This window comes from Natator depressus, chromosome 5 (genome assembly GCF_965152275.1).
Source record: "Natator depressus isolate rNatDep1 chromosome 5, rNatDep2.hap1, whole genome shotgun sequence".
NCBI classification, from domain to species: Eukaryota; Metazoa; Chordata; order Testudines; family Cheloniidae; genus Natator; species Natator depressus.
In genome coordinates this window covers 90,626,564-90,639,187 of record NC_134238.1, presented here as the reverse complement: position 1 = coordinate 90,639,187, position 12,624 = coordinate 90,626,564, and the positions used below count along the sequence as shown (strand labels likewise).

The 12,624-nt window shown below is 40.5% G+C and overlaps 1 protein-coding gene across 1 annotated transcript in view; it reads right to left on the bottom strand.

Annotated features, from left to right (window-relative positions):
- LOC141987959 (uncharacterized) overlaps positions 1-12,624 on the bottom strand; it is a 113,841-nt gene that overhangs the window by 53,066 nt on the left and 48,151 nt on the right. Inside the window, exon 8 of the mRNA XM_074953789.1 lies at positions 9,491-9,660. Within this exon, the coding sequence (XP_074809890.1) occupies positions 9,491-9,660 (170 nt within the window). The remainder of the gene's footprint in view (positions 1-9,490; positions 9,661-12,624) is intronic.

The window sequence follows — 12,624 nt, the reverse complement described above, 5'->3', positions numbered from 1 at the left end:
TCAGCAGTGATGCTGCTGCTCTGCCTCCAGCCCCCTGGGCTGCTTCTTTGACCCCTCTGGCTCTGTGGCTCCAGCCCTCCTCTCAGCACAGGATCTGCTCTCCCTGGGCTATGTCTCTGGCTCTGTGGCTGCAGCTCTGCTCCCAGCACAGGATCTGCTCCTCAGCTCAGCTTGGGCCCCTTCTTTCTCCTTAGCTCAGCCCCACTCTGTCTGACTCAGGCAATTCCAGCTCACACGGAGGACAGGACTCATGCTGGCCTTCTGATTAGCCTGCCCGCCCTGTCAATCAGGCTGACCTGGAGCATTGGCCTCTCCCCATTGTTCCTGGGGACAGTCAGTCTGAGGTTCCTGATTTCCCATCGACCCTTCCCCTTTCTTTTGGTACTGGGAGCTAGCAACCAAACCCCCCTCACTGAGTTTTAGTAAGGGGACAACAGTCCCCTTACATAAAGCTGCTGTAATCTTGGCCATAAACCATTATGAATTAGAATTTAACTATTTATTGGCAAATCAAAATCTAATAAACATTTTCTTACTACCACTGATCTTATTGTCATTGATGAATATCAGAACCAGTATATTCTAGACTATGCAATTATGGTTTAATTTACAGGGCACAAAAGTAATGTAAAACTATCAGTACGGCAACTGTTGACCATTTGAGTCACATTCTTGTTTACAGGTTGGATACATACATACTTGATGTTTACAGGTTAAGTACTGTTAATTACATTGTAAATACATCTTATTTTGTGGTTCAAAGGTGAACTACAAAATAAAACAAACAGCAAACAAAAAGTTTGTACTCTCTACTTCTCCTTTTTTTCTCCTTTATAATGCATAATGTCAATCTTAGGCTGGAATTTTCAAAGGAACCTAAGAAAGTTAGCTGCCAAACTGCCATTGAATTCTAGTGGGATTTCAGCACCAAATACCCTTAAACTCCTTTGAAAATTCAAGTCTCAGGGCTTGTCTACACACACATTTAGTCTGCTGCAAGCAAGAGTGTAAATCCACCCCACACTAGCCTGCTGCAGACTAGCTGTCATGTAAATCATGCCGATATGCATTAACAATTCGTTAATGTGCAGTGATCTAGCCTGTTTCAAAGAGGACTAGATCAAAGAGCTTTCAACTAGATCAAAGAGCGTTAATGCATGTCAGAGGGATCCATATGGAGAGTTAGTCCTCCTCAGGCTAGTGAGGGTATATTCACATCTCAACTTGTCATGAACTAACTGTTCATGTAGACAAGCCCTTAGTGTTTTTCCAAACAAAAGGATTTTGTTCAGGGATTTGTTACAGCTTGTTTGTATAAACAGAAACATCAGACCTTGATTTTCCTGTTTTTCTGAAGGACCCTTTGTTCCTGAAGAACTGGAAAAGAACAGTGACATCACATTAGGTTGAAACCTGAGCTGCAGCTTTCCCATGACTTAGATGAGGGAAGGAGGGGACATTGAGTCAGACTTCTCTTAAAGTTTTGTTTTAATTAAAACTTCTTTAACTCTAGCTCCTAACATTAAACAGCTGGGATAAAAGCTGTCTCTGTGAGAACTCCAATCTCCCCTAAACTGAGGGTTGGGAAAGTTTCAACACATCTGGTGATATCACTATCCCACTTAATTCCCTAGTCTTCCAGAAGGTCCTTCAGCAAAACAAGTGACTCCAGCACATGATATTTCTAATATAAAAAACAAGCAGGAAAAAACCCAAGAACTTTCCTACAGAGTTCATCCTTAAACAAGGGCATACATTAAATGGCAATTAAATACAATTACCAGGTAATCTGTAGGGATATGCACTGTATTTACTCCATATTCCACAGATATTCCTGGGAATACATAAGTTTATCCATGCAGCTTATTCCACGGGGGGCACAACGCTTCCCATCCACACTGCACAGAACTGGATCACCAAGAATGCATCTTTGCAGAGATTTCCTCCCCCTGTCCAGTGAATACTGCTATGGGAAGAGATTATTTGGCCTAGGAAAATTCATTTGTACTGAAGGCACTGATAGATAGTGTTTACATAAGTGGGAAAAAATCAATGTAATGCTTTGGTTATTCTGGATTTGATATTGGTCACATGAATAAAAGCTGTTTCTCCCTCACCCCCAGTGTACTACACTTCCCCCTCTGTCATGTACCAGACAAATATTCTGTTGTCCAGCCAAAAACCCGTAACATCTAGGGGTTATTTAAATGGTAATGTCACATATGGTCTAATCCTTGAAGATGCTCAAAGTTGAGAGTGAGCTCAGAGTTACATAAGGAGCCACAATATTAGTGCCCTAAAAGGTAAGATGATTCCAATATAGTTAAGGGAAGTTGCACTTTAGGGCATGATTCACCACTGCAGCTCTTGAGAAAGTTAATGGACTAAACAATGAAACCTGCAACTTGTTTGTTAAATAAGTTGCTACGGACAAGTGGTAGACTTTCTAGTCAGAGTATTTTAAATGCGTAGTTAAAATGTTTTGAATTGAAAGGCTTTTATTCAGTTTGAATAGCTAGGCATGTGATACAGAACTGCGCAATTACATGCCATGATAGAAGGATATCACAAAGTGAGTTTTGCAAACAAAAGGCAGTCAAATAATCTGAAGTATTCAAAAGATATCCAACTAATCTACTTATTTCCTGAATCCTGTGACCCCGATGACTATTACAAGTTGCTCTTACAGGTGCTGGGAGAGGAAAGAGGGAAAGTTCAAAATATTGGGTCAAATTCTACTCAGTTACACTAGTGCAAAGCCATCAGTAGAGCGCCTAGGGATTTAGACTGGTGTAACTGAAAGCAGATTTTGATTCATTATGCTTAGGAGAACAGTACAGATGTTTATGAACTACAATAAGGATCAACAGGATGTGAAAGCACTGCACCTGGGGCTTTTTAATACCTTGATGATAACATTTGTTTTATTTTTTTTTTATTTCCACAGGCCTAGTATTCTATTTTTAAAATGAAAGTTCTCAAATACATTTCTGACAAAATTTGAAATCCACTATTTAACTGAATCTGTATACCAATACACACTGAACAATTAGATCACTAATGACAGCTAGAATGAGAGAAAACAACAAGCAGTCCTTGTGGCACCGTAGAGACTAACAAATTTATTTGGGCATAAGCTTTCGTGGGCTAGAACCCACTTCATCAGATGCATGGAGTGGAAAATACAGGCCATTTTTATGGCTGACTTAGAACAACGCTTCCTCAGCTCTCGTCCCCTAATGCCCCTACTCTACTTGCGCTACATTGATGACATCTTCATCATCTGGACCCATGGAAAAGAAGCCCTTGAGGAATTCCACCATGATTTCAACAATTTCCATCCCACCATCAACCTCAGCCTGGTCCAGTCCACACAAGAGATCCACTTCCTGGACACTACGGTGCTAATAAGCGATGGTCACATAAACACCACCCTATACCGGAAACCTACTGACCGCTATTCCTACCTACATGCCTCCAGCTTTCATCCAGACCACACCACACGATCCACTGTCTACAGCCAAGCTCTACAATACAACCGCATTTGCTCCAACCCCTCAGACAGAGACAAACACCTACAAGATCTCTATCAAGCATTCTTACAACTACAATACCCACCTGATGAAGTGAAGAAACAGATTGACAGAGCCAGAAGAGCACCCAGAAGTCACCTACTACAGGACAGGCCCAACAAAGAAAATAACAGAACGCCACTACCCGTCACCTTCAGCCCCCAACTAAAACCTCTCCAACGCATCATCAAGGATCTACAACCTATCCTGAAGGACGACCCATCACTCTCACAGATCTTGGGAGACAGGCCAGTCCTTGCTTACAGACAGGCCCCAACCTGAAGCAAATACTCACCAGCAAACACACACCACACAACAGAACCACTAACCCAGGAACCTATCCTTGCAACAAAGCCTGTTGCCAACTGTGTCCACATATCTATTCAGGGGACATCATCATAGCGCCTAATCACATCAGCCACACTATCAGAGGCTCTTCACCTGCACATCTACCAATGTGATATATGCCATCATGTGCCAGCAATGCCCCTCTGCCATGTACATTGGTCAAACTGGACAGTCTCTACTTAAAAGAATAAATGGACACAAATCAGACGTCAAGAATTATAACATTCAAAAACCGGTTGGAGAACACTTCAATCTCTTTGGTCACTCCATTACAGACCTAAAAGTTGCAATTCTTCAACAAAAAAACTTCAGAAACAGACTCCAACGAGAGACTGCTGAATTGGAATTAATTTGCAAACTGGATACAATTAACTTAGGCTTGAACAGAGACTGGGAGTGGATGGGTCATTACACAAAGTAAAATTATTTCCCCATGTTTATTCCCCCCCTCCACCCTACACTGTTCCTCAGACGTTCTTGTCAACTGCTGGAAATGGCCCACCTTGATTATCACTACAAAAGGTTCCCCCCACACACACACTCTCCTGCTGGTAATAGCTCACCTTAAGTGATCACTCTCTTGTTGCAGTGTGTATGGTAACACCCATTGTTTCATGTTCTCTATGTATATAAAGCTCCCACTGTATTTTCCACTGAATGCATCCGATGAAGTGAGCTATAGCTCACGAAAGCTTATGCTCAAATAAATTTGTTAGTCTCTAAGGTGCCACAAGTACTCCTTTTCTTTTTACGAATACAGACTAACATGGCTGCTACTCTGAAACTCCAGTTAGTGAGGTGCGTGCAAGGAGCTGAGAGTGAGAGGGCGTGCTGCTGGACGACTGAGGAGTACAAATGCTATCTGGCATCATGAGGAAGGTCCTGTGGTGAGGATACAGAAGGTGTTGGGAGGAGGCCATGGGGAAGTAGCCCAGGGAGTTGTAGCTGTCACACAGGTGTTACACAGAATACTATAGACAGCTGTGATCCACAGGGCCCTGGGCTGGAACCCAGAGTAGAGGGCGGGTCCAGGTTCCCCCCATCCCCCCAACTCCCTATTGGATACCGGAGGAGTTGACTTGGACTGTGGGTCCCACCAGAGGGGAAGGTCCCTGGCCTGTCCCCCGACCCACTAGGTGGACCAACAGAGACTGTGGGGATTGTTCTCCTTCCTTTTCCCCATGCTGGCCAGTGATGAGGTTATCTGAGTGAACGGCAGATTTGAGCCACGAAAGTGGCGAAACTGAGGGCTACTGTGAATCTCTGAGGCAAACAAAATCCGCCAATAAGCACAGGACCCACCAAGGTAGCGGAGGAACTTTGTCACAGTAAAAAAAGAAGAAATGAAATAAACTTGCTAATGTTTGTTTCCATTCACCACTTCTCACTTTGTTTACAGTCACTCACCTAGCAACAGTAACTAAGGATGTTACATCATGCGGCCTTTGTCAAATTTCATACCTAAGCGTCACACATCTTGTAAAAGAAGGGATTACAGGAATTAATTTGAAAGAAGACAGAGAAAAACAGCAAACAAAAAAAATTGAGCGAAATGACAAAATTAAGTGCTAGGCAGCAAGCAGAGCAGTATCCTAAAACATTCTATGAAAGTGAAGAAAAGTTGTTTTCTACATCATGCAATGTACATGTTGATTTTATAAGTAACACTAGCTGTGATAAGCATCTTGAAAGTGCAACTCATAAGCACAAATGAAAGGCATTAAAAATGAATGCAGATAGAAATTTTAAAAAGCGGAAAACAGTTACAGAGCGGTTTAATACCAACACAGAGGAGCAGCTTTACAGGAGAAATAAAGTGTTCAAATTAACACTCCCTGGTGTAAATATACCCCTGCATACCCTTGACAATCCAAAACTGAGATGGTTTTTAGAGACCAAGGTAGGTGTTATACCAAATGCAGATCACTTAGAAAATGTTACCTTCCAAAGTGTTTGACTGTTATATTGAAGAATTAAAGGAAAAGTTGCAGTCCTGTGAAGGAATTAGCATTGAGGCAGATGAAACTACCGATGCTGAAGACAAGGTATGTGCTTAACATTCTTGCCACCGCCGCCCCATCCCAACAAGCAGTGACAATGCAGGCACTTCTGATGCAAGTGAAACACAAGCTGGGGTTTTTTTGTTATACTGTGAAGTTTTGGAAGCTGTCAATTTTAAAACTGTCCACAAAGCTATATGGGAAACAGTTGAAAAATCTGCCCTACCATTTGACCGTAACACTGCATTTGTGACCAATAATGCCATGTACATGAGGAAAGCTTGGGATCGAGGTTTGAAAACTTTGTTTTTAAAAGCTGCACACCTTACATGCATGGCACATTTGCTTATCTTTGTGGGCAGTCTGTAGAGGAAGACACTTTTGAAAGTAAATGAATTCGTTGTGGCTGTAAAACGTGCTTTCGCTGCCTGCCCTGTATGTTTCTAACAGAAAGAGGGAACAGTCCTTCGATCCCAACAATAGTCCCCATAATAACCAGATGGAACACCTAGTTCAATGCAGCTCTTTATCACACTGAACACGCTGAGGATTACGTTTCATTTTTTACAAAAGAGAATGGTCATAGCAGTAGTTCAAGTGTTCAAGAGATTGTTGATCTTTGCCAATATGAAGCAGCTATTGAACTCGAGGCTCTAAAAGAGTTTGCACCCTGAATCGTGAACATATCCCCCCTTAGTCTCCTCTTTTCCAAGCTTAAAAGTCCTACCCTCTTTATTCTCTCCACATATGGGACCCGTTCCAAACCCCTAATCATTTTAGTTGCCCTTCTCTGAACCTTTTCTAATGCCAGTGTATCTTTTTTGAGATAAGGAGACCACATCTGTACGCAGTAATCAAGATGTGGGCGTACCATGGATTTATATAAGGGCAATAAGATATTCTCCATCTTATTCTCTATCCCTTTTTTAATGATTCCTAACATCCTGTTTGCTTTTTTGACTGCCGCTGCACACTGCATGAACGACTTCAGAGAACTATCCATGATGACTCCAAGATCTCTTTCCTGATTAGCAGTAGCTAAATTAGCCCCCCATCGTATTGTATGTATAATTGGGGTTATTTTTTCCAATGTGCATTACTTTACATTTATCCACATTACATTTCATTTGCCATTTTGTTGCCCAATCACTCAGTTTTGTGAGATCTTTTTGAAGTTCTTCACAGTCTGCTTTGGTCTTAACTATCTTGAGCAGTTTAGTATAATCTGCAAACTTTGCCACCTCACTGTTTACCCCTTTCTCCAGATCATGAATAAGTTGAATAGGATTGATCCTAGGACTGATCCTTGCAGCACACCAATAGTTACCCCTCTCCATTCTGAAAATTTGACATTTATTCCTACCCTTTGTTCCCTGTCTTTTAACCAGTTCTCAATCATGAAAGGATCTTCCCTCTTATCCCATGACAACTTAATTTACATAAGAGCCTTTGGTGAGGGACCTTGTCAAAGGCTTTCTGGAAATCTAAGTACACTATGTCCACTGGATTCCCCTTGTCCACATGTTTGTTGACCCTTTCAAAGAACTCTAATACATTAGTAAGACATGATTTCCCTTTATAGAAATCATGTTGACTTTTGCCCAACAATTTATGTTCTTCTATGTGTCATTTTTATTCTTTACTATTGTTTCAACTAATTTGCCCGGTACTGACGTTAGACTTACCGGTCTGTAATTGCCGGGATCACCACTAGAGCCCTTCTTAAATATTGGCGTGACATTACCTATCATCCAGTCATTGGGTACAGAAGCTGATTTATGTGGACAGGTTACAAACCATAGTTAATAGTTCCGCAATTTCACATTTGAGTTCTTTTAGAACTCTTGGGTGAATGCCATCTGGTCCCGGTGACTTGTTACTGTTAAGTTTCTCAATTAATTCCAAAACCTCCTCTAGAATTCTTTGCTTCAATCTGTGATAATTCCTCAGATTTGTCATCTACAAAAGATGGCTCAGGTTTGGGAATCTCCCTAACATCCTCAGCCGTGAAGACTGAAGCAAAGAATTCATTTAGTTTCTCCGCAATGACTTTATCGTCTTTAAGTGCTCCTTTTGTATCTCGATCGTCCAGGGGCCCCACTGGTTGTTTAGCAGGATTCAGGCTTCTTATGTACTTAAAAAACATTTTGTTATTACCTTTTGAGTTTTTGGCTAGCTGTTCTTCAAACTCCTTTTTGGCTTTTCTTATTACAGTTTTATACCTAATTTGGCAGTGTTTATGCTCCTTTCTATTTACCTCGCTAGGATTTGACTTCCACTTTTTAAAAGATGCCTTTTTATCTCTCACTGCTTTTTTACATGGTTGTTAAGCCACGGTGGCTCTTTTTTAGTTCTTTTACTGTGTTTTTTAATTTAATTTAAGTTGGGCCTCTATTATGGTGTCTTTTAAAAGTGTCCATGCAGCTTGCAGGGATTTCACTCTAGTCACTCTACCATTTTAGCAAAAGGGACTTTACTAAAAAGAATTAGTTACTTTTGTAGTTTTTCATTATTTTTGTTTGAAAAATTATTGCACAATATGCATATATAATTTTGAAACAGTTACTTTGACAAGGAAATGAAAAATATTGCATTAATGTTGTTTGTTTTTGTGTAAATGTTACACTGTAATATTTTATTATTAAATTGTTACATATTTTTGTTGTCGTGACCATTTTGTACATTTTTACCATGACTATTCCATAAATTTTGCCTAATTTTACCATGACAAAACTGTATCCATACTTATTATCTAACACTTTACTAATGATTTTTAACATTGTTAGCTTATTTAACTGCTGCAGCACACCAAGTGGATGTTTTCAGAGAACTGTCCATGATGACTCCAATCTCTTTCTTGAGTAGTAACATCTAATTTAGACCCGATCATTTTGTATGTATAGTTGGGATTATGGTTTCCAATGTGCACTACTTTCATCTGCCATTTTGTAACCCAGTCTCCCAGTTTTGTGAGATCCCTTAATTAAGTCCAAAATTGACTGCAAAGAGTTACAAACCTGAATAATTTTGTGTCAGCTGCAAATTTAGCCACCTCACTGTTTATCCCTTTTTCCAGAGCATTTAATGAATATGTTGAACAGAACTGGTTCCGGTACAGATCCTTGTCCATTGTGAAAACTGACCTTTTATTCCTACCCTTTGTTTCCTGACTTTTAACCAGTTACTTATCCATGAGAGGACCTTCCCTCTTATCCCATGACTGCTTTCTTTGCTGAAGAGCCTTTGGTGAGAGACCTTACAAATGAAGAATAAGATGAGAAATGAATGGTACAACAGACAGATGGGGGAAGCACAGAGAATCAAGGACACGCTACTGGTCATCATGATAAGCATGACATTTTAAAAATACTGTGAAAAGTTGGTAAGAAAAGCAGACAGTTGAATGAAATACTTCTTTACTGGGATGCTACTTTTATAGTTTTTGTGCATATGACAGAGCACATGTTTAGAAATCTGTGGACACGTTTAGAAATCTGAAATATATTAGTATTGCTTCATACTAAATGTCTCAGAAAGTAAAGCTGTATTCTAAACATAGGATGACATTACCTTAAGAGAGTCTCTGCAGTGCTGAAAGAACTTCATTAACCCCTTATGAGTAATGCTCTGTGTTTCATCATGGCAATGGTAAAGAGTGAAACACTGGGGATGGTGTAGTCCCAGCTGGATCAGCCACTCATCGTTCAAGCAATGGCAGTCTACAATCTGAATCTCCCTCCCTGGAAAAAGAGAGCCAGATTACCAAAATGATCAAACACAAAATACAAGCCCATATTCATTGTCTATTGTTTTGATTAACATGGTAGAATATAAATTATTGATTGATCTCATTTGGATAATTCAATTTCAGGGTATGTTTGCATAATGTTTTCACTAATGTATCCATCGTGAAAGTGCAGCTTTCAAAAAGCCATGATATGAACTGAAAATGCAAAATGTATTTTTATATCAAGTGATTACAAAGCCAGTGCTCTTCCAAATAAAGGAGATTCCATCATATATGCTTCCTGAATATTTTCTAGTGAAGAAAAAAAATCTGAAAACATTGCACTGACATTTAACATGGATTGTTTTGAAATATTCCTAGAAAAGCTTACTGTGGAGGTGTCAACATGTTTTTCCCTTGTGTGTATTTTCTATAAAAGCATTTAAATGTTACTATAACTTTCAGAGATTTATTTTGTCAGCATGAGATGTGGGAGCATTAGTAAATACTAGTCATAACCGTGATATTGACATAGCCCACACTTTCAGGTAGCTATGAAGTCAAAGAATAATCATTGCTAGCCTGGAGCCTTTCGTTTTTAAAATTTTAAAATTAAAAAATTTCATTTTTAAAATGGCATAATTGGCTTTTAAAATGCAGAGAAATAGGCTCAAATCCTGAAGTCACTGATAGTTTTGCCTGAGTAAAGACTGAGGTACAGATTCTCAGCTGATGTAAACTGGCATAGTTTTGTTGATGTCACTGGCTTCATTATACTCAATAGACGTAGGGCAGGTTCTACAGCAACTGAGAATCTGCTCCTAAATACGAAATCCTGGTCGTACCAGGTTTCCACCCTAAATCTTCCTGGATTTGGTATAGAAGGGCTGATTCTGCAAGGTACTGAGCATCTTGTCTGGGGTGCTAAGGGCACTCAGCACCTTGCAAGATATATCCAGTAATTAGTGCAGCTCACTAGCTATGAGCTATGTGATTATTAGACCACAACTGCATGAGCTGTAACTTTCAATTACTCTGCCAGGGCTATCCATTTTCTTATTTGAATTAACATACCTATATTGCTTTAATCTGTTCCAGTTTTCCAGGCTTTTTCTCCCCAACTCTAGTTAAAATCTAACGATTTCTAAGCACCCCGTGCTAGTGACAGCAGCAGATACTGCAAAACTTAACCAGAACTTCTTAAAATCTGTGCTAGGTATAAAGAATTCTCATCATCCTCTCTTAGAGGATCTGATGTAATCGACTAATGGTCGCGTGCAGAGTACATATCCCAGTGGCACCCACAGCACAGATATAAATAGCTGGGTTGCCGGTGAATCATGCCCTGCAGGGTGTGGGTATGTATGCGAGAATATACCCTTCGCTCTCGACACTCACTCAGACTATGCCTCCAGTCTACAGTGCTTAGCAGTGTAGTATCCTCTGCAGGAAAAGACTTCCCCAGCAAGGGAATGGTCCAGTCGGTGGGAGGCAGCAGAGAAAGGCTCTGCCAGCTGCTCACTGATGGACCCCTGCCCTACTGCAGGGAGAGGTTCTGGCAGCTGGGGAGGCAGCCAGGACAAGCTCCACCAGCTCCCAACTACTGGAGCTTTTCCCCTCCACATCACCCCCGGCCCTCCGCCCGAGCCTTTCCTCAAGCCAGGGAAAAGCTCCAGCAGCAAGCAGCCGTTGAAGCTTTTCCGTGCTTTCTCGCCACTGCCATATAGCTACACACCACAGTGTGGACACAGCAGGCTTTTCAATAGGCCTCATAGCCTAAGAGGGAAAACTGTCATGTTACAGACCATCACATCAAGCCAAAGGATGAGTTACCCTTTAAGCACTTATCTGTAAATGTGTGGGAAAAAATTGTGTTGTTATCGGAGACTTCAATTTGGGAGATGTATGATGGAGGACTCATGCAGCTACCAGTAAATCCTCATTAGATGTTCTAAAATTTATAGATAATTTTCTAACGCAGAAGGAGTGCACTTGACATGAGGTAACTATCTTGGACCTCATTATGACAGATAAACATGAATTAATGACTGGACTAGACATTGGTTGTTGCCTTGGGAAAGTCATCATGACCTGTGCAAACAGAAGACATGCCCAACCAGTCATTCATATATACTTTATGCTTCAAAAGGACTAATTTCCCAAAACTGAGAAAAATTATGAGCAAAATTGATTGGGAGGAAAGATTTAGACAGACAGAACAATGTGAATAAAAATTTAGAGTTATTTAAGAAGAGTTTATCAGATGGCCAGAAAGCCACAATCCCTCAGTCAAGAAAGAGGCCACTTTGACTAAAAGCCCATCCTGATTCAGTGGCAAAGGCAGCAATTAGAAATAAAAAAGTAATATATAACAAAAGGAAAAAGGAAGATATAAATAGCAACTGATATACATTGGAAGTTATGAGGTGCAGAAAGTTGCCAAGGGAAGCCAAAGACAACAGAGAAAAATCTATGGCTAGCAGCACTAAGGACATTAAGAAGTTTAACTTGGGTGCATCGAGAACTGCAAGTCACCTTGTTACCCTCTGCCTTAGCAAAAGCGAGATTTGCTGCTGCCAAACTGAGTGACAACTCCCTGCCACGCCAGTTTATTAGTCAGCCAAATAAACTCCTTAGACTCTGCCAGCCCTTACTCTGCTTTTCTTGGTGCAAACCAGTTCCCAAACCACCCGGAAGAGTGTTCTGCAGTATCCAGTGTCACTGGACACTCACAGAAATTACCAAGTCCACTATCTCCAGAGTATACACACTAGACTGTTAGCGCAGGCAAGGAGTCCCATTGTAATATAACAGCAATGGGATGAACTTATAGTAGAACCAAGAATAAGTTTATTACAAGTGAACAGATTTAAGTGATACTAAGTAAAGACAACAGAAACAGAAAATAGTTACAAATAAAACAGAAGTATAATATGCTTTCTAGTGACTAAAACGTAACAGGCTGCAATCCTTGCCT